This window comes from Saccopteryx bilineata, chromosome 3 (assembly GCF_036850765.1).
Source record: "Saccopteryx bilineata isolate mSacBil1 chromosome 3, mSacBil1_pri_phased_curated, whole genome shotgun sequence".
NCBI classification, from domain to species: Eukaryota; Metazoa; Chordata; class Mammalia; order Chiroptera; family Emballonuridae; genus Saccopteryx; species Saccopteryx bilineata.
The window spans coordinates 313,872,427-313,896,665 of record NC_089492.1 but is presented as its reverse complement, the minus strand read 5'-3'; the positions used below and the strand labels follow the sequence as shown (position 1 = coordinate 313,896,665).

Sequence of the window (24,239 nt, the reverse complement as noted above, 5' to 3'; positions counted from 1 at the left end):
CGCTGTTCCCTCCCCTGTCATGAGGTTCTCTCCGGAGAAGGGAAGGGGGACCATTTAGTTTACAGAGCGAATCATCTGATTCATTCATTCATTCATTCATTCACAGCCATTTACTTGAGACACTGCAGTGACACTCCTGGACCCTGGGATCCCTTGGTCTAGGACAGAGCATGAACAAATAAACAGATACAGATTGGAGTGTGTGCTGTGAGGGAACAGATGTGGTGGAGAGTAATGGGTGTGTGTGTATATGCTGCTTTAAAAGGGGTCAGAGAATGCCTCTCAGAGGAGGTAGCATTTGAGCTGAAACCTGAAGGACAAGTTAGGAAGAGCTGGGTGAGGGTTGGGGTGTAAATGTTAGCTGCAGACCTGGAGACAGACAAATAAGGCGAGGGGTGGGGGCGGGGAGAGCTGGGAGGCTGCACAAGCAGGGGGTGAGATGAACCCCATCCCCCATTGCAGTTGAGGAGGCCATGTGCTGGGGTGAGCAGGTCTCAGTGTCAGTTCAAAGCCCAGCCTGTTCCTCGGCCTGATCACCCACCCTGAGCTTAGTATGTACCTGCCTGTCTGAGGGCAGAGGCTGCACAGGGGTGCGTTTTCCTTTCCGGGGGATCTCAGAGTCTACCTGCATGTCCTCACCGGGTTTCCTGTGTATAGCTTGGCCTGGGCAAGTGCTTCCAGAGGTAGGGAACCCAAAGGTGCCATACGGGGTCTCCTCATGCTCCCCACTCTGAGCAGGGACAGGCATAGGAGCTACCTGAGCAGAGACCCAGAAGGGTCTTGTAGACCCGATGGACTGGCCAGAGTGAGGTGTGGCAGACCCCTTCCCGTTGAGGGGAGCTGTTGCCCAGGCGACACCTGGCATTGATGTGGAGCAGGAACACGCTGCTCGGCATTGGGCATTGCCTTGGGCGACATTGTGGTTGTTGGATGGAGCATTCTGCTGGGAAAGGTGCCATTTCCTGAGTCTCGTTAATTCTAGCCCCTTGTAATCTGTGTACTCCCTGCATTCCCCTGAGTTACCGAAAGGCTGGTGGGGCTGGAGGAAGTTTGGGTTGTTCATTGGGCAGAATAATGCATGACAAGTGCCCCTCCATTTTTCCTAAAGAGTCATAGGCAGAGATTTTCAGAAGATGCTGAGAAATCGCCACCTAGACCTCTGCCTCCTGGTTGAGGCAGCTGCTCTCCTGTTGTCTGTCTGGGCCGTGCCACTGCCCTCATTCTATGGCCAGGTCTCCTAGCACCCAGCTGCTGTCCCGCTAAGTACCCCGTAGGAAGGGGATGTACTGCTCTATGTTGGGTCCCTATGGGAGCTCCCACCCTGGCAGGGGAAAGGGGCCCCTAGAGGTGATGGGCTGGGAAGGTCAGGGCCTAGGGTTATAGCTGATGTGGATGAGGGCCTCCGACATACTTCCTCCTGGCTGGTGAGGAGCCTTGGTTAGGAGGCTGGCTGAAGGCCAAAGCGGCCCAGCAGTGAGAAAGGACATCGCCTGGAGTGTGCGGCCTGTGTGCTCACTCAGGTGGTGCTGCCTCTGTGGACCTCCTTTTCTTTGTCTCAGGTTGAGTCATGTTCCCTTCTCAGAGGTGCTGTGAGATTTCAATGAGCTCGGGCACAAGCAGAGGCTGCCTGAGGTGACTGCTTAGTAAATGTAAGTTGTCATTGGGGTCCCTACAGAATATGAGGACACTGCCATCACCAAGCTGGGAGCCCCAGGTTTCTGTTCCCCCTGACTGCGTGCCTCAGAGTTCTCCTTTGACAACCCTTTTTCTAGCTGTCCTTTCCCTTGGGGTGCAGACCTGAGGCCCATGTCCGTCCTCCCTCCTTCCCTCCTTCTCTCCCTCCCTTCCATTCTTTCCTTCCTTCCTTCCTTCCTAGTACCTGCTGGGCCAGACCCTAGGGAGACACCCAGGCTGTGCCTGGCTTTGAAATAGGTTGTCGTGAAAGGCCAGCCTTGCCCTAACCCTAGGCTGACAACCCAGTGTGAGTCGGATTTCCTTCCCAGCCCAGAGCTGGCTTCTTCTGTGAGCTACCAGCTCTTAAACAGCTGCTCCCCCTGCCCCCACTTAACTCTTTAATTGTGGACATTTTCAGACATATACAAGAGTTGGAGTATAATGAACCCCGTGAACCTACCTCCCAGCTTCAGACATGATCAAATATGTGGCCGGTCTTTACCCTCCATGCTGCCCCACCCCATTATCTTGCCATAGGTCCTGGGTATCTGTCAGTCACTGATATTTTTTCTGAGTTGCTTCTGAAACTGTAGGGACACACAGCCCCAGCCAGCCACCTTCTGTCCTCTGCTGTCGTCTCCCTAGGCTGAGGACGAGACCACTGGGAAGGTGATCAGGTTGGTGCTGTGCTGTGTCCCTATGCGTGGTGGTTGGCTGTGTGTTGTGCTAACAGAGCACAGCATCTCCGTGGCACCCCACTAGAAGGCGGCCACCACCCTGGGAGGTGGCTTTGGGCTTCTGGAAGCCCGATGAAACACCTGGGGCCTTCTGTCCCTGATTCCCAACCTTCATTCTGTGGAAGTTTGATGTTTAACAGTAAGCACGGGTTTTTATTTTTCCTGCTTTATTTCATAACATGTGGCCTTCCCAGGCACACTGTTCCCACACCTTTCTTTTTCCATGTAACTTATCTTGGCTTTTGTTCGCTATTGGCTCAGAGAGAGTGTCCTCACTCTTTGTGGCCACAGAGAGTTCCAGGACAGGGGACCTGAGGCTTACTGACTGTTCCCCGTTGATGCGTACTGGTGTCAGTTCTAGTTCTGTATTTGCAAACAGTGCTGCAATGAATAAACTCATAGGTGGGTGTGTGTACCTGCTGCTCAGGGGCACGCCAGCTTCTGGGTCTCTCCAGCAGCATGGCTATCCAGCCTATGGGTGTTGGCCTGTTTGCCAGGTGAAAAATGGGGTGTGAGTGTACTCTTATTAAGTTGCATTTCTCTTATGAGGATCCCCGAGTGTTTGAGAATTCTGAACCCCAGGTTTTTGCTTTGGGGAATGGACTTAGACGCCCTCGTAGAGGGTTGGAATGGGGAATTGGATGGGCTCCCACAGTGAAGGGTCCCTCCCCACCCGAGGAACCAGGAACCCAGGAACCGGTGGTGGAGAACTCAGCATATGGGGATGGCTGTGGGGGAACAGAGCTGTCCCTACTTTCAGCTGGGAAAGTGTCCTTGCGCAGGTCACCTCCCATTTCTGAGCCACCTCAAGAAAGTGGGCTGATCACCCCTATCCTGAGGGCTGTGAGGAGTGGAATGAGGTCAGGTTATAAAGCACCAGTCTGGGGGTAGGCACAGCATGCTGGATCAGCAGGATGGGGGGGGGGCGCTCCGTGGTGTGCTCACTCCCCTCAGTCTGAGTCAGGATTCTGGGGAGGGAGGGAGCAGAGGGAAGGAGCGGTGTTAGGAAATGTAAGGCAGTGGCAGGGGGATGGGGTTAGAACCGCAGACCTGGAGTCAACCACCCACTTGGGGCTAAGGGCCTTTCCTCCTCAGGTCCATCTCCCATGTGTGAGGCATGTGATCTTGGTCGCAGGCCCGGAAACAGAGCCCTGAAGGATTCGCAGCAGAGGAGCCTGTGGGGAGGATGTTACCAGGCAGGTGAACTGGGCCCCAGGATGGGCAGGAACGAGACAGCTGGGCAGCTAGGGTAGGGAGTTCCCCAAATACAGGCAGGAGACTAGAGCCTGGGAGTTTATCCCCCACCCTGGAAACACTGACTGGTGCCACAATGAAGATAGACTCCCATCTCCCAGGGTCCTCTGGGCCAGGATCTGAGGAGCTTGGAGGTGGCCAGGGCCAGGGGGAACAGCTGGCATGATGCTAGTACTCTGTGGCCTCCCTTCTGTGGCTGCTCTGCACGATTAGTCTCAGAGAGCTGGGTCTGAGTACTTTTAGCCTGCCCTTCCAATAAAGATCCTCCCGTGAGAAGCCTGGTCTCATGACACCAGCTGGATTGCCCTTCAGACTCAGGGTTTTGCGCAGGGCAGTCTGAGGAAAGGCTCGGAGGTGGGGGTGAGGCTGATCCGTGTGGGCGCAGAGACCACATGCAGTGCTTGTGTCTGCAGAGGTGGTGGGGCCTTGGCACAATGGGGCTCCGCACAGTGCTTTGTGAGTGCTCTGCTTCCTCCCCATGTCAGGTCCCAGGAGGCTTCTTGGCACTGTTCTGTCCCTCTCTTGTCCCCCACCCCACCAATGGGGTGGCCCAGGCCATGGAGGAATACATGTGGGTGGCATTATGGAAGTGTAGGAAGGAACCAACACCCAAGGAAGATGCATGCAAGAGGCCTTAGCTCTGGGGTAAGGGTGCCTATCCCTGACCTTGTCATGTGCACATGCTCAGGGCCTGAGTGTGGGGCACCCAGGAGAGACGGAACCTGCCCTCAGTTCACCCAGCTGGCTCATGCAGAGCTGAGGTCTCAGATGCCTGGCCTTCAGACTCCAGAGACCCAGTCCTCACCCCATCCTCTGTTCACTCATTCTGTTAAGTAATATTTATTATGCAGCTACTGTGTGCCCAATAGATACCCTTTTAGGGATACTTCATAGAGCAAAAGCGCCAAAATCCCTCCCCTCATTGTAGTCTAAGCACATAGATACTTCATAAAGCCTCTTGTTTGGTCTTGAGAAGTACCACGCTGAGTATTAAGAAAGCAGGGTACAGTGACAGTGACAAAGAGGGCTGTTTTTTGTTGGGTGGTCAGGGAAGGCCCCAAAGAGGTGACATGGGAGCAGAGACCTAGAGGCAGGGAGGGGAGAGCAGTGGTTATGAAGTAGAAGAACATTTTGGGCAGAAGGGTAGCAGGTGCAGAGGCCCTGAGGCTTTGTGAGCATACAGGATTGTCACTGACAGGGACTGGATGGGGACCTTTATTAATGCAGGCCCTGAGCTGGGTCTGTCTGCCTTCACACCTCCTGCACCGCTAGGATGGTGCTTGGGGACTGGGGCCCTCTGGGAGAGCCTCCCCTCAGCCTCCTTGCAGACCCCCCTCCTCTCACACCCCCTGGGCCCTCCTGAACGTGCACTCACTGCCCAAATGCACACTGCAGTCTTCACATCTGTACTCTGTGCACAAAGTTCCCTCTGCCCAGGCACACCTTTCCCTCTTTGCTGTCTCACTCTTCAAGATCTTCCCTAGAGGCTCCCTTCCCATCAGAAAATTCCCAGTCTGGCCAGCCTTCCCTCCTGTGTATTACCTTCCCCCTCTCCGTTATGGCTGGCCATGTGACTCTGCTGAAACTCTGGGTTTGTCCCCTTGACCACACACAGGGCTCTGGAGGGGCCCGGGGATGGGTGGCTGCTATTGAGGGACTCCGGGTTTAGTGAGTGCACCAGGCTGACACCCCCCCCCCCCGCCCCCTCGCACACAGTCCTGGGACCTGGTCGACCTGGTCGCTGGTACATGTGGCTCTCCTGTGGAGGGCAGCTCTGCTGAGGGGCAGAATCAGCTCCCAGATCCTGAAAAACCCAAAAAGAAAGACCAGTCTCTGTCTTGATATTTAGCAAAGGCTGCATTTTCTAGGCCCTAGCTTGAAGCCAAGGGCCTGAGAACCTCAGGGCACTAAAGTAGACTGGGACAGATTGACATTGTTCTTCCCCCACCCCTTTCCAGCTACATGACTTGAGGAGAGAGTGTTACGAGAGACTTTCCCCTCTGCTCAGTGGGTAGTGGGCCGAGATCTCTGCTCTGCAGGATTCCAATGAGGATTCAAGACTCAGTAACAAAGTGCCTGGCAGAATGCCACCGTGGAATAAAGGGTGAAATGCAGAGCAGCTCTGAGCAGGGCACACCCTGAATTGCAGTGTAGGTTTCACAAAATGAGAAGTTTCATGGCAGGGCCTGGGCCCACCCCTTCCCTCTCACCTTACTCCAGGCTTCCTTGTCCAGTGGGTCCTGGAGCCAGGCCTCCCAGGCAGAACGCCTGTCAGATGCCCTGTCCAACCTTAAGGCCTAGTACAGCAGCCAGATATGAGCTCCGCCATCTGTCTGTCTCCCTCTTACCCTGTCTGGTGCCTCTCTGTGTCTGGCTGTCACAAACCAGGTCCAGACCTGAGTGAGAATGGTGGAGGATTAAGAAATAAAAACAGAGAGGAAAAGAATGGGATGGGGAGGTCACCTGGCAGGCTGATGCTGAGCCAGAGCAAACCTGCACCCCCCAAAAGCTTTATTTTATAGTACAGAGAGCAACGCCATTTGCAAAACAAAGAGGTCTCCATACAGTCACATTTCTGAGATATACCAGGAATTCTCCCAAGAGTGCAACCCCCGCCCCCCACCACCATGCTCAACATCTGAACCTGCAGCTCCACAAAGGATAAGAGGAAGGGGGATATAGATTGCCTTTAGCAACTCAGCAGAAACAATCAGAGGGTGTGGGGAAAGGTTAGCCTTTGGCTTAACACTTAGACTGCAAGGAACTTTGTCAGCTTGCAGCCTGTCTCCCACACCCGGCCCCATGCTGGGCAGTGTTGGAGACACAGCTTGGGCCACCAACCCTAGGCTGTCTTCCCAGGGCTCCCAGTCCAGTAGGGAGTAGAGGTAACATGAATGGTCCCAGCCAGTATCCTGGGGTGGCACTGTGAGGGAGGTAAGGGGAGAAGTGCAGGGTTCCCCAGGGTGGCTGAGGGCAAGAGGGCCAGTCAGTACTTTCACAGGTGTCATGGCCAAGGCAGCACTCACTACCAGGACAGGCTGTGTATTTGCCAGGAAGTCAACCTGTGGCGCTGCTGCGGGTTTGTAGCTTTGGACTCCTGGCTTCCCTGTGCCGTGATCACTGGCCTTATCCTTCCTGAACCAGCCTTCTGCCCTGAAGGTGTGAGCCTAGGCGGCCTGGTTAGGGGACAGTGGTGTCCACAGACCTCCAGTCCTGCAACGAAGAGCCCCAAGAGCTGAGTTCCCCAGTCCCGCCTAGAGAAACACCATCCCGCGTAGGCCAGGTCACCTACCTGCCACAAGACTTTCAACAACTGTAGCCAACAGTGGGTGGGCAGCCAGTCAGGTTGTGGGGAGAGGATTGGAACTCAGGTCCCCTAACTTGGGCCACTCACACTGTTAAACCCAGAGCCGCGGGGTGTGGGGCTTTGCTGTTGCCAGTGGTTATGTGTGAGCGAGGGCACAGACTGCAGAGCATAGCCCTGGCTTTGGTGCACCCCTGCTCTGGCCCGCCGTGCCTGAGAATGCCAGAAAGTGCCACAGCAGGTGTTTACTCTTTGTTGAAATGATATAAGTAATATTTGAATGCATCTTCTGTGTCCATTTGGCTTCTGCCTTCTGTCCATCCGTCTGTGCTGGCATTTCCCAGGCATGATCCTAAGCTCCCACCCACCTCTCTCCCGTCCTGCCCCACGCCACCTCTGTCCTAATGGTGCCAGGTTCTCTGGCTGAATCCCCTGGAAGTGGAGCCTCTTGCATGAGTACAGTGAGCAGGAGTTTGGGCTTTGAGTTTAGGTGGACCTGGGCAGGGTTGGGTGGGGGGTAGCTGGGTTTTCTTAACTAGATGTATGAATTTTTTGAGTAGGTAACACCTGCATGCACTTCAGTATTCAAAAAATATAAAAAGGTATATAAAGAAAAGGAAGCTCCTCCCTCTCCTCCTCAACTTTCCTAAAAGCAGCTACTCAGTTTCTTTTGTGTCCTTCCAGAAATGTCTGGGACAACCCAACAAACTGCAGCTTGAGCTGGGTGCCTGATTTTATAAAGATTTATTTGAACATGTCCGTGCTGCTTTGTTTATACTGGGTGCCTGCTTTCCTGCTCCAGTGCAGAGTTGAGTTGTTGTGACAGAGGCTGTGTGCTCTGTAAAGTACAAACTATTGGCTGTCTGGCCTTCTAAGAAACATTTTGTGATCTCATGTAGGATTCATGATTCTGTGTGTGCGTGTGTGTGCGTGCGCGTGTGTGTTTAAAGTCAGGTCAGATCTGGGTGTTTTAGTCTGTCCCCTTTTACCTCTGTGAGCCCAGACTGAGAGGGGTGGCTGGGGGACTTTTATTGGGTGCAGCCAGCAGGGTGCTAAGCAGGCAAGCGCCCAGGCCGCGGTGATTGGCGTTGATGGCTGTTGCCCATAGCTCACGCTCCCAGCCTATTAGCTGGGCTTTGCCCGCCCTGCCTCAGATTTTCCCCAAGATGGATGGGTACTTATGGGCAACAGCACTTGTAACGCTGCTGTGCTAATCCTGACAACCTTCCTCTTAGGGAAGCCCCATTCCTATAAACTACAGTCCTCCCCAGACCTGAGGAGCTCCTGTTGGTGCCCTGCCCCCAGCCCATTGGCTCCTGTCTCATGCAGAGAGGCCACTGTGTCTCCACCGCACTGCTCCTGTGCGCTGGCCTCTGGGTGTCCTGATAGGGCCAGGCCTGCTCCCACCTCATCATGCGACCCCTCCCAAGCCCTCTCTGCCGTGTTTATCTCTCATCTGTGTCCCCCCTGGCTGTTGTAGCGCCAAGGGTGAAAGCTGCTCCCCTTCCCTCTCTGTCCCCCTCCCCCCTCTCTGTTCCCCCTCTCCTCACTGCCCTCATGGTTGTTTCCTGGCTTTTGTCTCCCACTTGGATGGATGACTGCCTGTGACCCCAGCTCCAGGCTGGCGGGGATGGCCTGACTCATTGCTGCCCCCTGGTGTCTGAGCTGTCCTTGCACCTCGTGGGGGCCTTTGCACCTGTGTGGCAATAAGAGACAGGCTTCTCTCTGCCTGTCTGTCCCTGATGCCCGGCAGAGGGCTTCTCTCTCTGTCCCTTTGTGAGGGCCGTAGCAGGTGTGGGGGCGGCAGCCTCTTCCTGGGAAACTGGTGCCAGCTGATGGGGCGGCACAGGCTCACCCTGCATGCCAGCTGCCCCACAGCCATCCCTTCCCAGAGTCTAGGGGTCCCTCAGTCTCCCTCCAGCCAACCCGCTTCCCCTCCTCAGGCTAGTCATGGTGGTGTGAGAATAAAGCCATGGTCTGGTTTGAGAACAAGGCAGGCCTGGGTGTGTGTCCAGTCCTGCCATTCCTGGCTCTGTGACCTTGGGCAGACACCTTGTCCTCTCTGAGCTTGCCTCCCCAATTTCATAGGATTGAGGAGCTGGCTAAATGAAACTGTGTGGAAAGTTCTAGCATTGTGCCTTACACAGTTAAGTTTCCAGTACCTGGAAGCGGTGATTGTCATCGTCATCTTGTTTTCCAGTTGTGTCTCCCGCTGAATGAGACCCAGCATTGTGCTGTTTGTGCCGGCTGCTTAGTGGTGTCCTCATGCCCTTCTCTCCTGAGACCCTGCAGGTATCCCTTTCATGGGGATGTGGGCGGGAAGAGATCACTTTGATTGGTTGTCACAGCCTCACCAGGACAAGGGTTGGAATGCTGGCCTTCTTACCTCTGCACGTCCCATCCCCAGTTTGCATGATACCCCCTCTCCCTCACACACTGCCCTCCCCCTCTGACTGATGAACCCCAGCTCCTGCTTAGGCCAGACCTTCAGAGCCTTGGACTTGGGAGTTGAGCAAACATATTTGAACCCTGAGCTGAGACACAAATGAGTGTTTCACACTCATGTGTCCACTTGGCCTCACCAAGCATTCCATCCTTGGACAAATGCTCTTGCAGGCCTGTCCTGGTCCCTGCCTTCCAATGGGGGGGGGGGGGACATGCCAGTGATGGCTGGCAGTTTGGGGGCACTCAGAGTGTGTGCTGAGCCCTGTTCTGAGGGGCAGAATCAGTGAGCCTGAGTTAGACACTCATCCCATTTTAGGGAAAAGGCGATGGAGGCCCAGAGGTTAAAGCACTTTGCTCAGAGTCTCAGAATTTAATTTGGGTGCCACCCTAGGCTCTGTGGCTCCACAGCCTGTATTCTTAACTACTTTGGAGATTCCCGTGTCCACGTGTGGAACTTGGTAGGCACTATCTGAGGTAGCAGTGTAGGAGAGAGGCAGCAAGGGTTTAGGCCTCTGTCACTTCAGGACAGAGCCGTGTCAGGACTTACTCTACAGCCATGCCATTTGCAGCCTGGCCCTAGAGCTCCAAGCTGGGCCTCAGGCCAGCCCATCACCTCAGAGCCTTTGCACTGCTTGTTGCACCCTTGCATGGCAGTCCTTCAACATCAGACGTTCAGTGTTTTCCCTTGGTCACTTCATCACATTACAGGTGAGCAAGTATGTGCAGGGGCGGTCCTGGAGCCTACTGCCTGAGCTTCCACCCACTGCGCTAGCTTATATAGTGCTCGGGTGGGCCTGGCATAGCACCGGTGCTGTATAAATGCTACATAGTATTTCTCCGAACCACCCGCGCTGCTGTTTCCTTGCCATTTTTTCTGAAACTGGTTCATTTTTCTATTTGAATATAGTTTATTTCATTCCCAAAATATAATATATGCAGAATGCTGGTTTTGTAATAGTAGTTCTTTTACTTAATACATAAATGAAATACGTCATGATTACTAGAAGGTCATTCCCGAGACACCCAGCACTCTCGTGTATTCCCACTGGTGACATGGCAGGCTCAGGATGAGCTCGTAATGCTGTTGTGGGAATCGAGGCAGGGTGGGGGTGCACCCAGGCTGCCAAGCTGCCCTGCAGTAGACTGCCTGAGCCCCCACTTTTGTTACTTGAATGTCTTTCCCAAGTGCTGCCCCCACCTCCATAGTGTCTGAGGCACTGAAGAAAATGACAAGATGCAATTTCCATTTTTATCATGAGGGGGCACCAATCCCCTACTGAGTATGTCTACCTCTCCTACCCCCTCCTCAGTTTTCCCTTCTGTAAATGGGTGGGCAGGTTTAATCTCCTGGGGTCTGGAGGTAGAGGTAGCCTTGTATGAAGCTGTATCTTTGTCCAAACCTGGTCAATGACCAGCTGAAGGTATAATTGGATGACAGCTGTGGGTGGTGTGGAGGCAGCCAGGTTAGAGACACTGGACCTTGAGCTCACTGAGAGGCTCCTTGGGGACTTTGGCAGGCAGAGGGAAAGTTTGGCTCAGTCTGGGAGATCTAGGAGGACTTCCTGGTAGAAGGGCGGTAAAAGGCGAACACCTCAAAGACCAATCAGTTTGAAGGGTTGCTTAAAGTGTCACTTGTTCCCTGAGAACTGCTAGTTATGACCCTGAATGTGCCCAGTCCTGCTCCATCCCCATACAACCTGACCAGGCCAGCCCAGCCTGGGCCTTTATGGAAGTTTATCCAGGAGGTTTGTGCCCTTTGGCCATCTGATGACAAAGCCTGCGGACCCTTTCTTGGAGTGATGTTTTTTTCTATTTTTTTAAAGCACACGCAAGAGAGTGAGAGGGACAGACAGGAAGGGAGAGAGATGAGAAGCATCAACTCATTGTTGTGGCACCTTAGTTGGTCATTGCTTGCTTTCTCATACGTGTCTTGGCTGGGGGGCTCCAGCTGAGTCAGTGACCCCTTGCTCAAGCCAGAGACCAGGGGGTCATCTCTATGATTCCATGCTCAAGCTGGTGACCCCGTGCTCAAGCCAGTGAGCCTGCGCTCAAGCTGGATGGGTCCTCAGCGTCGCAAGTTGACACTCCATTGTGCTCAAGCCAGCGACCTCGGGGTTTCAGACTTGGGTCCTCAGCATACCAAGCAGTTCAACGCTCTATTATTCATTGTGTCACTACCTGGTCAGGCGGAGTGATGACTTTTAAAGACAAAAAATGAAATAGGACCCTGGCCAGATAGCTCAGTTGGTTGAAGCGTTGTCCTGATATGCCAGAGTTGCAGGTTTTATCTGTGGTTGGGGCACATGCAGGAGCCAGCCAATGAATTGCATGAGTGGATGGAACAACCAATTGATGTTTCCCTCGCTCTAAAATTAAAAAATAAAAAAAATATATTTTTAAAGTAAAATGGGATTGCAAAGGATACCAGTTAAAATATAATTAGCGCCTGACCAGGCAGTGGCGCAATGGATAGAGCATTGGACTGGGATGCAGAGAACCCAGGTTCGAGACCCCAGGGTCACCAGCTTGGGTGCGGGCTCATCTGGTTTGAGCAAAAGCCCATCAGCTTGAACTCAGGGTCGCTGGCTCCAGCAAGGGGTTGCTCGGTCTGCTGAAGGCCCACGGTCAAAGCACATATGAGAAAGCAATCAATGAACAACTAGGGTGTTGCAGCATGCAATGAAAAACTAATGATTGGTGCTTCTCATCTCTCTCTGTTCCTGTCTGTCTGTCCCTGTCTATCCCTCTCTCTGACTCACTCTCTGTCTCTGTAAAAAATAAATAAATAAATAAAATTAAAAATATATATATAATTAGCTTAATTATTTTAAGTTGTGATCTTTTTTTTTTTTTTTGTATTTTTTATGAAGCTGGAAACGGGGAGAGACAGACAGACTCCCACATGCGCCCGACCGGGATCCACCTGGCACGCCCACCAGGGGCGACGCTCTGCCCACCAGGGGGCGATGCTCTGCCCCTCCGGGGCGTTGCTCTGCCACGACCAGAGCCACTCTAGCGCCTGGGGCAGAGGCCAAGGAGCCATCCCCAGCGCCCGGGCCATCTTTGCTCCAATGGAGCCTTGGCTGCGGGAGCAGAAGAGAGAGACAGAGAGGAAGGAGGGGGTGGGGGTGGAGAAGCAAATGGGCGCTTCTCCTGTGTGCCCTGGCCGGGAATCGAACCCGGGTCCCCCACACGCCAGGCCGACGCTCTACCGCTGAGCCAACCGGCCAGGGCTAAGTTGTGATCTTCTTATAGACACCACCTGAAATAACAGGAGACAGCAGCAGCTGTCATGACTACCAGTTTCAAAGTAGTGATGAGCGTTCTAAAGCTGTAATAATGTTATGTGAAAACATCTGTCGTGTGTTGGTGGCAAAGTCAAAGGGTCAGCTAAACACTATTTCCTTTCTTTCTTTTTGCCTATGTTAATGAGACGGAAAGGCGCAATTCCAGTTCATTTCAGCTAGTGAAATAAAGAGGCAGTTTTTCCCCACTCAAGCTCATGGACTGTGCTTGGCTGGACTCCCTGAGGCAGCCGCTTGAGTCCCAAGGGCAGCCTTCCAGGCTGGGCCAGTTCCTGTTCCCCGGGAGCTGGGGCGCTACCACGTTGCAGGGAGCGCCCTCATGAGGTCTGCTGGACAGCTGGCACCAGGAAGGCTGCTCATGGCCTGCAGCTCCCCCAAGAGGAAGTGAGGGCAGAGGCGCAGGCCTGACCTCTGGGGAGGTTGGGGTCTCTGTTGGCTTCTTTTTTAAGATTTTGTTTGTTTGTTTGTTTGTTTGTTTGTTTTAGGGAGGGGGAGCAGGAAGCATCAACTCCTATAATGTACCTTGACCAGGCAAGCCCAAGGTTTCGAACTGGCGACCTCAGCATTCTAGGTTGATGCTTTATCCACTGCGCCACCACAAGTCAGGTTCTGTTGGCCTCTTACATCCAGCACAGTGGTCCCAGCCTCCCCACCCCCATACAGCACAGTGAAGAGAGAGTTCTGGAACAAATGTTCCACTCTGCCATGCACCAGTTGCCTGGCGCTGGGCAGTCAGCTTTTCTTTCCTGGACCTCGGCTTCCTGCCCTAAGAAGCAGGGTAGTGACTGATGAGATCAGATGGGGTGCAGGGCCCCTGGCAAGAGCATTGGCTGGAAGGAGAGTCCGCTTGGAGAAGTTTACCTGGACTCTCTGCAGGTACTTCTGCTGGTCCCTGAGGGCCGGGCCAGGATGGCACCAGGGTGAGGAAAGGCTGAGGGGCTGCCAAAGGCCGCCCTCTTCCTACCCCCTTCCTGGCCCGGTCCTTTCTGCTGGCCCCAAGAGCTTTCTACATCAGGCCCCACTACCCAGAGCCTTTCCTTCCTGTCCTCCTGGTCACCCTGGGGCAAAAGCCAAGATCTAATAGCCAAAAACTGTAAGCAGTACAAATATCTCCTACCTGGTGTGGTGCATCAGACAGTTACTTCATAACACTCTAAAGGGGCCCAAACTCAAAATCCTTATGCTCTGAAAGAAGGCACAAAGGCCACATGCTGCTGATCTCCATCTTTATTAAATGTCCGCTGAAGACACATCACACAGACGAAAAGGCAGTCTCTCTCCCTCCGTGCGGGGTGCGGGGGGTCAGGCTGTGCAGCTGCTGAGAGCCGCCGGAGGAGGCTTTGCTGTTGCGAGGGTCTCGGGAGTGGGATTCTCAAGGGCCACATGGCAGCGCAGGAAGGAACTGGGTTTGAAGCCCAGCTCTGTCACTTACCAGCTGTGTGACCTTGGGCGAGGTGCTTCACCTCTTTGAGCTCAGCTTCTTTATGGGGCTGGAGAACGGACTTGTTTTCTCATCAAAAACAACAACAAAAAAACCCCTCAAAACAAACACTTGCTCTGGGGCCGGTCCTGGGCTGGATGGTGCTGAGGAATGGTGACCACCGTGGTCCCAGCCCTGCTCTGCCCTTGTGGGCTCCTAGTCTGGTGGGGAAGACAGCTCACAGGTAGAAAATTGTGTGATTGGTAGAAAGTAGTTGTATATTGTTTGGTGAAATTGCTCCAGGAGCCATAGGGAGATATAGGGGGGTGCTATGGTTTAGGGGCACCTAGGGGCACCTCTCCAGAACAGTGGTGGCAGCAGGGCCCTCAATGGGAGGAAAGAGCTCAGTGGGTTGTTGGAAGGGGCATTTTATAGTGGAGGCTGCAAGGGGAACAGGGCTGGCAGAGGCCTGGGCGGGAGGGGTTGAAAGGGACCCAGAATATGGAGAGTCACAGGCCGGGGTCCTCTGTGCCCGCAGCCCAGAATGTGACTGTGGATGAGGTCATCGGCGCCTACAAGCAGGCCTGCCAGAAGCTGAACTGCAGACAGATCCCCAAGCTCCTCAGGCAGCTCCAGGTATGCCAGGTGGGGAGGGGGCTCCCAGGATGAAGCTGCCATCCCCCCACCTTCCAGCAGCCTCTGGGCCTCTGCTGTCCGCCCGAGCAGGAGGGACCACACAAGCACTGCCCAGCTTGCTCTCCTGGCCGAGGGCCATGTGGGTACATCTGGAAAATCTTCTCTTCAGCTGTTAAAGTAATCAGGCTCTTCATGAATATTTGAACAGTAGAGAATTATGTAAAGTAAGAATTTTGAGTATCAGTCCCCAAAGAAATTCTGATCCATGTGGGAAAAGCCATGTATACTATTGTTTTTCAACTGCTGGTCCGCGGACCAGTCCAGTCCGCCACCGTATGTCAAATTCGCTTATGCTTATGGTGCCTTAGCAATCCCTGAAATAATTCTGTTTTCACCAGTCCCCAATTTAGAAAGGTTAAAAACCACCGATATATACAATATTTATTCTTAAAAGCCTGAATTACAAAAGTAACATATGTTCTCTAATTTTTAAAAATCAAACTACTACAGACATAAAAAGCAAAATCTACTTCTTACCTGAGTCTTGGGGTTTTGTTCTCTGGCCTTTCCCAGGCATTTGTAAGGTGGCAGGTCCCTATCCAGAGGTATAGATGGGTAGTCTCTGTTTTTATATGATAAGGCTGTTATTGTAGCTGTGCCATGCCCCCCCCCCACCTGCCCAAGTTGGTAAAGCACTGCCGTATGCCTTCCAGAACATTCCCACGCTGCTTGTTCCTAGGGCTGTTGCTCCTTCAGACTGCACTGTTGTGAGCAGCGTACTCACCCCCACCGCCCCCGCTCCCCTGCGCACCTGGGTCAGGGGTTCTGTAGGGGATTCCAGAAGGTCTTATTGTCAGGTCCTGTGAAAGATGGCCACTCATTGTGGCAGTCAGGAGCATGGGCCCTGGTGCCTGGTTCAGACCACCCCTGCCCTTACTAGCAAGTGACCCCAGGCAAGATTGGGCCTTAGCTTCTTTGTCTCTACATGGGCTCATCACAGCCCCTGTGCTATGGGTCCATGTGTGTGGAGCCCAGAGAACAGGACCTGGCACCCATGGGGTGGGGCTAGAACTCAGAGCCAGGAGGGGGCTGGGAAGACATCTGTCCAATGCCTTTATTTCCCTTTACTGAGCTCTGGCAGTGTGCCGGGCCTCAGTACCTACCTCACAGCCTTTGCCCTGGCTGTTCCTTGTGCCTGAAACACTCGCCCCAGAGATGCCCGGACCCACCCCCTCACTCCATTCTCTGCTGTGCTCTCTGAGGCCCCTCTGCCCCCACCCCGGAACACTGCCTCACCTCAGAAATAGCAGAGCCAGATGAAGCCCCAGCTGCTGCACTGTCAGGGTCCAACCTGACCCCCTGTAGGAGCTTCCTGCCTTAACTACCGTCCGCTCTGCTTTACCAGGAGTTCACGGACCTCGGGCACCGTATTGACTGTCTGGACCTAAAAGGTGTGTGTCTGGATAGAGGGCAGGAAGCCCTTAGGTAGTGGGCAAAGCTGAGCTTCCTGGCAGGTGGGTCTGAGGGCAGAATGTGGGCCTGGGCCTGCTTGGGGTCAGTGGGTCCTGCCAAAGGAGCTTGACCAGGGACAGGAGCTGGGCCTGAGAGGTATGGGGGCAAAGGCCCTTCCTCCTTCCCCTGACCTGGAACCCCTGTTTGCTCCCAGCCCCCATCACACGCAGAAGTGAGCTCACACATGCACTCTTGGTGTTCTGTGTCCTCCCAGGTGAAAAGCTTGACTACAAAGCCTGCGAGGCCCTGGAAGAGGTCTTCAAGAGGCTGCAGTTCAAGGTCGTGGATCTGGAGCAGACAAACCTGGACGAAGATGTGAGCAGCCTCTGCCACCTCCCTTACCTGCTTCCTGAGCTCCCTGGCTCATTAGAGGTTTGGGGTGTGCACTGCAGGAAGAAAAATTCCCCCTTGGACAAAGGCTGGGCAGGGCCTCTGGAGGGACAAAACAGGGCGACATCATTGTGACCAAAGTTCATGGGAAGAATGTTGTGGCTCTGGAGTAGGGCCCAGAGAAGGTGTCTCGCAGACCCGCCCCAAAGTCAGGGGCTTTGTAAGCGAGGGAGAGTCTTGGGGAGCCGGGCTGGAGGGGAGGCTTGTGGCCCCCTGGAGTTTTCCCAGGAATGTCTGTTGCCCAGCCCCCGCCCCAGGTCTGCCTACATCCCAGTGCCTGTAGGAGAGAGTTTGAGAAACTTCTGAAACCTGCCCGCCCACTTGGGCCTGGTTGTCCTAGCCTCCCCAGACTTGGAGGTCACCAGCAGCCCAGGAGCTTGGGCCCCGAGGGAGAGGGCCATACAGCACATCAGTCCTGGGGCCCGTAAGGGAAAGCAGACAGGCTGTTTCAGGAAACGGGGCTGCTTCCCATGACCCAGAGGTGCCTGCAGTGTGAGGACTCGGTTCCCACCTCCTGGCCTCCCCGGCGGCCCTGACCTGAGGCTGAGCCCGTTGTCTCTGCCCCCAGGGCGCCTCAGCCCTCTTTGACATGATTGAGTACTACGAATCGGCTACCCACCTTAACATCTCCTTCAACAAGCACATCGGCACCCGGGGCTGGCAGGCCGCTGCCCACATGATGCGCAAGGTGGGTGCCTCCCCCCACAGCCTCTCCAGGGCAGGGGAAGCTCAGGCACAGAGGGATCCAGGTGCTTTCTCAGGATACCCATCCCTTTAGGGGTGCTGGGCCCCAACTTCTAGGCGTAATGTGGAAGCAGTTCTAAGAGGTACCCTGCCCTGTCCCCTTCTCTCTTCTCATTTCTCCTGCACTGACCTGTAGTGTATCCCTTGGAGGCTTCTGTGGTCACCACCCCCATTTCACATACACAGGAGTCAGGGACTCAGCTGTCACCAGCCCCACTTGCTTATCCACAGGACCCCCAGGGTGGGCCTTCCACCACCAGCCACAGTTTTCCCAGCTGTAAAACCAGATGGCCCTGCCGACTGCTGGGACTTGGGGTGGGAGGTCCCCCAGGGCAGGGGGTGCTGGGGCCGGCCTGACCCAGCCCCCGCCTCTGCCTTACCAGACCAGCTGCCTGCAGTACCTGGATGCCCGCAACACACCGCTGCTGGACCACTCGGCGCCCTTCGTGGCCCGGGCTCTGCGGATCCGCAGCAGCCTGGCGGTGCTGCACCTGGAGAATGCCAGCCTGTCGGGGCGGCCCCTCATGCTGCTCGGTGAGCCCCGGCCCAGGGAGGCCTGTGGGGGCTGGGGCTGGGGCTGGTCAATGGGCCCTTTGAACCTGGCCAGTCACAAGCCCTCCTCTCCGCCAGCCACAGCCCTGAAGATGAACATGAACCTTCGGGAGCTGTACCTGGCCGACAACAAGCTCAATGGCCTGCAGGACTCGGCCCAGCTGGGCAACCTGCTCAAGTTCAACTGCTCCCTGCAGATCCTGGACCTCCGCAACAACCACGTGCTGGACTCAGGTGTGTGTGAGGTCCTCCCAGCCCTACTCTAGTGCCCAGGAGGTGCTCCATGGTGCTAGGGACACAGTGGTGGTCAAGGCAGTCTCAGCCCTGCTCTCATGGGGCTCATGGTCCAGTAGGGAACACAGACTGTCCCAGGCAGTGAGAACTCAGACTGGGCAGGGCTAGCTGTAGGACCCCCAGGTGGGTGTCTCACCCAGGCTAGGGGTCAGGAGGGTGTCCTGAAGGAGTGGACAGCTCAGTGGAGACCTGCAGGATGACGGGAGGTATTAAATAGATAATTAAAATAATCTCAATCTGGGAAAAGTACCCCAAAGGAAGAAAGAAAGGAAGGTTGTTGGGCAGGCTGTTGAAGGTGCAGGGAAGGGACCTCTAGGTGGCAGTGTGGAGGCTGAGAATGGCAGCATCCAAGCAGAGGGCAGCAGGTGTGAAAGAACTTAGCTGGTGGGTATTTTGGGGGCGAAAGCACGGTGAGCCCGGAGGTGGATGGGAAGAGAAGAGAATGTATCAGCAGGAAGAATCCAGTTTCCTCCTAGGGGAAGGCAGCTGGGTCCTGTTTGCTACTGAGTGGAGTCCCCTGGCCTCGGTGTGGAGAAAGGGTCAGGGTTGGGGTCAGGCAGAGTGGAGTGCGAGGCCAGTACCTGCCGCAAGGGCAGCCAGGCCCAGACGCCACATTTACTTTCACCGACTACCTACCCTGTGCCAGGCCTGCATGTCCAGGCTCCCAGCTGTGAGACCTCTGCCTTCGGGAAAGACACAGCCAAGATAAACTAATAAAGTATTGGAGGGGTGTGCTCTGGGGAAAAATCAGCCCTGGTGGTCTCAGCTGGCTGGCCGGGTACTGTCTCAGGAGAGGGTGATATTTGAGCAGAGATCAAGGCAGGCAGGGAGGAACATTCCTAGCCCAGGGATCAGGGGAGCCATGTGCCCTCTGAGACTGGTGTCACAGCAGGACAGGAGGGGCAGGGCCGCAGTCTAGGGGGTTGGGCAGACCAAGGTGAGGGTGGAGCTCTGGGAGGTGCTGTGAGTACTTGAAGGGTGGCAGTCCTTCCCACGTTTGTGTCCCCTGGGGAAGCACCGGACCACCGACAGGACTTGCCCATGGCCTCCCCCAGGTCTGGCCTACATCTGCGAGGGCCTCAAGGAGCAGCGGAAGGGGCTGGTGACCCTGGTGCTGTGGAACAACCAGCTCACACACACGGGCATGGCCTTCCTAGGCATGACGCTGGTGAGTGGGGCCGGGAAAGGGTCCCCCCGACCCCCACCTCACTCCTGCTCAGCTCCGTCCCCTCCTCCCGTCACAGCCTTGCTCGTCCTGCAGGTTCAGGAACGTTTCTTCTCCTTTCGGCCCCTGCCCCTCTCGGCCCTCAGGGCAGTAGCCCCTCTATGGCTGTCCTGTTGAATCCAGCACCGTAGTCTAGCACAGAGCTTTTGCACAAGGTGAAAATGTTTTGCATAGTAAGTTGATATTTCTGGAAGCCTTCAGTAAGTCTTAAATCTTTTTTTACACAGAATTTAAAGCCAGCCCACAGGGTACAAAGGCTTAAACCCAGGTGAAGAATTTGCCATGGCCAGGCCTGTGCCCAGAGTCCTCTGGTTGCTGGCCAGAGCAGAGGGCAGGCCTGGGTGTGGGGACTGGACAGGGCAGTTGGCACCTGGGGAGACTTCTAGGTATGCAAGGGATTTGCCCTTAAGCAGGAATGTGCTGGCATTCAGACAGGCCACATATTCGAGGTGAGTGTGCCTGTCTGCCTCTGTCCTGACGGACCTTCGGGGCCTCTCCTTATTCCCATGCGCTGCCCCCGCAGCCACACACGCAGAGCCTGGAGACGCTGAACCTGGGCCACAACCCTGTTGGGAACGAGGGCGTGCGCAACCTCAAGAACGGCCTCATCGGTAACCGCAGTGTGCTGCGCCTCGGCCTGGCCTCCACCAAGCTCACGTGCGAGGGTAGGGCGTGGTGCAGGGCAGGCGCAAGGGGCTGGGCAGGCTGGGGCGGCGGGCAGCCAGCCGGGCATGGGCCCGTGGCCAGCCCCTGCGGTCCCCCTCCCAGGCGCGGTGGCGGTGGCAGAGTTCATCGCCGAGAGCCCCCGCCTCCTGAGACTGGACCTTCGGGAGAACGAGATCAAGACGGGCGGGCTCATGGCGCTGTCGTTGGCCCTCAAGGTGAACCACTCCCTGCTGCGCTTGGACCTCGACCGTGAGCCCAAGAAGGAGGCGGTGAGTGGGCTCTCCCCTGCAGCCTGGCCATGGGCAGGTGAGGGCAGCCTGGCCTGGGGTGACCGCCCGCAGGACGCACTGCAGGGATAGGCCACCCAGAGGCCTAGCCAGGCCTGTCCTGCCCGCAGGTGAAGAGCTTCATTGAGACGCAGAAGGCGCTGCTTGCCGAGATCCAGAATGGCTGCAAACGCAACTTCGTGTTGGCGCGGGAGCGGGAGGAGAAGGAGCAGCGGCTGCAGCTGTCGGCCTCCATGCCTGAGATCACAGTCACCGAGCCCCAGCCCGACGAGGAGCCCGGGGACGAGCCTGCCACCGAAGCACAGGAGAATGGGGACCCGGGCCCAGGGCCCAGCCTGGACTCAGACTCAGACTCAGACTCTGAGGGGGAGGATGGGGAGGAGGAGGATGGGGAGAGGGCTGCGGTCCCCTGTCCTGCCCTGGTGCCTCTCATGGACTCCCTGGGCCCTGGGGACAGGAGCCCCCCAAGCAGCCCTTGCTCCCCTACTGAGCAGCGTATTTCCGTGTCCAGCCCGGGCCGAGGCCACAAGGTGTTTGTGGTGACTCGGGTGGAGAGCCCACCTGAGAGAGCAGCGCCCCCCGTGCCGCCCTCTCCTTGTCCTCCCTCCCCACCTGCCTTATCTTCCCCACCCGCCTCACCTGCCCTCTCGCCAGCTGAGGCCATCAGCACTCGGGACCCAGGGTCATCTGAGCCTCAGCCACCTCCAGAGCCGCCTCAGTCAGGGACACCGCTGCCCAACGGCCTGAGGCCTGAGTTTGCCCTCGCACTGCCCCCAGAGCCACGCCCGGGGCCTGGGCCCGAGGCCAAGGCAGGCCCCTGTGGCCTGGAGCATGGTGAGAGGAGCTCTGGGGCGGTGACGGGGCCCTGTGTGCTGTGTGTGACCCTGGCCCAGTAATGAGCCTGTTTTATCTTTAAAATAGCGTTTGTAGGGACAGGGACGAGTCGGACTTGGTCCTTGGTCCCTACCTTTCTTCCCTTGGATCCTGGGAACTGTCCCTGGGGGTGGGGCTTATAAGGCTTGTTGACTGGCGTCTGTGCTGTCAGTGGTGCCCTGGCCCGGTGCACCCAGGGTCTGGTGTGGGCCGGGCTGGTGGGGACAGCCTGCCCTCGCCCGACACCACCTGCCTGACTAGAGGCTGCCCACGTTCTCCCCACGCAGAGCTGAGCTGCTCCAAGAACGAGAAGGAGCTCGAGGAGCTGCTTCTGGAAGCTAGTCAGGAATCCGGGCAGGAGACACTGTGACACTTTAGGTGAGACAAGGGCCAGGGGCTTGGGGATCCAGCGCTAGAGTCCCTGGCTCTGACAGCTCCCCTTCCCCCAATTTCTTCTCCCCAAGTTCTTTTTTTTCCGGTCAGTCTTCGATGAGCTGAGGCCAGAGCCATGAGAATCTGCTTCCCCTCACCCCCAGCCTTTCCGAGGCCCGGACACCAGGGGTGTGGGAGGCCTTTCAGGGGACCCTCGCCCCCCACAGCAACACTACATGGGGAGTGGGAGCTACACCCTTCCTGCCTTGAACACTTCTGTTTATGCGTCCAGCACAGAAGAATGGACTGGAGAGTGGAGGGGAAGAGGGGGTCTCTGAGGTCACCAGCCCCAAACTGGCTGACTTTTCTGGAGGGGCCTGTTTGGCCAGGCTTGCCCTTGGAGGGCAGGAGTTCTTGGTGGTGGTGGGAACCCCCCCACACCCCCCCCCACCATGCTCTGGGCACAGGACAAGGCTGGGGGCGTGGTGGGGGAGGGGTGAGTGGTGATGGTGGAACCTTCTAGAGCAGCCCCCAATGGTGAGAACCTGGGGTGGGTGGGTGGGGATGGGAGCAGAGGATCAGAGCTTTCTCTTTCTTAAGTGCAATAAATCTATCAGGGAGCTGGGTGGGGAGCAGCCGGGTTCTGGAGACCCTGCTGTCCAGGCCACTTGAAGCTGCGCCCTGAGAGGCACTACAGCCCTGGGGGAGGTTCGGGTGGGCAAGGGCGGGGGAGGGGCCACTGTCGGTGCAACTCTGTTCACACCTTTTCTAATAAACCAGAGCTGGGTTCACCATTTGCCTGTTCTCTGCTCACGCTCATCTCGGTGGAGGTTCTGGGCACAGGGAGGGGAAGGCAAGGGCCAGACAGCTCCGCTTCTGGAGCATCTGCTGGGCTCCATGTCCGTGGCCCCGCAAAGGGACCCTAGGAGGCTGGCCCTGCTCCATGTGTGTCCATGCACTCAGGTCTGATACAGCCCCTCACCCAGTCCCTTGATGCTCACCTTTCAGAGGAAAACAACCCCCAAATGTTCTCCAGCTTCAGGCTAGGTTCTCAGGGTGGTGATACGGCGCTTGGCTTCAGAGGTCACTCCTCTGCCCCACCACCTCTGGCTGAAGATGCAAAGACTGTAAGGATCACTGTCACCGACCAGGAGCCAGGTCAAATAAGAGTAGCAACTATGAGTTGATGTTTCCTGCTCCTCTACCTGCTTTTCTCTCTCTCTCTCTCTAAAATAAAAAAAAAATCTTTATTTTATTTTATTTATTTATTCATTTTAGAGAGGAGAGGGAGGGAGAGACAGAGAGAGAGAGAGAGAGGAGAGACAGAGAGAGAGAAGTGGGGGAGGAGCTAGAAGCATCAACTCCCATATGTGCCTTGACCAGGCGAGCCCAGGGTTTCGAACCGGCAACCTCAGCATTTCCAGGTCAACGCTTTATCCACTGCGCCACCACAGGTCAGGCTGATAAAAAAAAATCTTAAAAAAAAAAAAGTCCTAAACCTCAAGACTTCAGAATGGGACCATTGGAAACAGGTCTTAACAGAGGTAATCAAGTTAACATGAGGTTATAGGGCAAGCTCCAGTATGACCGGTGTCCTTAGAGGGAGTTGGGACAGACAGGTGCACACAGCAGGAAGGTGCTGTGTAAAGATGGAGGACTGGAGTGATAGCCACAGCCAGGGGACACCAGCTTGCCAGCAAAGTGCTAGGTGAGGCCCGGAAGGATTCCCAGGCAGGTTCTGGAGGACACATGGCTCTGCCAACACCTTGATTTCTCACTCCTGGCCTCAACTGCGAGAGAATATGTTTTTGTTGTTCTCAGCCACCCAGTGTGTGGGACTTTGTGACAGAAGCCTCAGGAGACTAGTGGACCAACTCTTCAGGGCTCCCGATTTTCCAACTTTTGGGAGTCCTGGATCATGGGTTCCCTTTGCCTTCAGACGCCCAAGCAACACCATAGCTCATTGTGAAGACACAAGGAGTCTGTTTTAGTGTTTGGTTAGAATAGATGCTGTATCCAATAAAGACCTCAGTGCCCTAACCCAAGTGTTCATTTTCACACACATGGGTGTTCAGGATGGCAGGCATCCTTCACAAAGGAAACTCGTGGACCCAGGCCCCCTCCGTCTTGTTGCTCTGCTACCTGCTAGGGCCTCAGGGTTCCTGTATCCAGCAGACAGATGGGGGACAGTGGAGAAGGCAAACCTTCCTGACTTGTTACCATGGGGGGAAAGGGACACATCACTTCCACTCCCTTTTTGTCTGCGAGAACTAGCCCCATGGGTGCTGGTTCCAGCAAAGGCGCCACATTAGAGGGGACAGTGAGCCATATCAGGCACAGCCAGCCACTCTGACATCCTGTTTTGGTTTAGTTTTCTTTTTTTTTTTACAGTCTCCCAAAACTCAAGCTTTGGCAGGCACAGGGTTAGAGTCTAAGATAAACGGGCAAAGGTCTGACCGCTGCTCAGCACCAAGCGCCAGTCATACTGGCTTAAGGGAGGTAAAAGGGACATACAGTGGCTCCAATAGCATGTCTACAGAAACCCTGAT

General features: G+C 55.6%; 1 protein-coding gene across 1 annotated transcript in view; it reads left to right on the top strand.

Annotated features, from left to right (window-relative positions):
• PPP1R37 (protein phosphatase 1 regulatory subunit 37) overlaps nt 1-22,481 on the top strand; it is a 53,006-nt gene extending 30,525 nt beyond the window's left edge. Inside the window, exons 2-13 of the mRNA XM_066271831.1 lie at nt 14,678-14,775; nt 16,181-16,226; nt 16,502-16,602; nt 17,246-17,365; nt 17,805-17,955; nt 18,052-18,207; nt 19,323-19,435; nt 20,016-20,157; nt 20,261-20,427; nt 20,556-21,279; nt 21,606-21,696; nt 21,783-22,481. Coding sequence (XP_066127928.1) covers nt 14,678-14,775; nt 16,181-16,226; nt 16,502-16,602; nt 17,246-17,365; nt 17,805-17,955; nt 18,052-18,207; nt 19,323-19,435; nt 20,016-20,157; nt 20,261-20,427; nt 20,556-21,279; nt 21,606-21,688 — 1,901 coding nt within the window. The 3' untranslated portion in view covers nt 21,689-21,696; nt 21,783-22,481. The remainder of the gene's footprint in view (nt 1-14,677; nt 14,776-16,180; nt 16,227-16,501; nt 16,603-17,245; nt 17,366-17,804; nt 17,956-18,051; nt 18,208-19,322; nt 19,436-20,015; nt 20,158-20,260; nt 20,428-20,555; nt 21,280-21,605; nt 21,697-21,782) is intronic.
• Nucleotides 22,482-24,239: the final 1,758 nt, after the last annotated feature.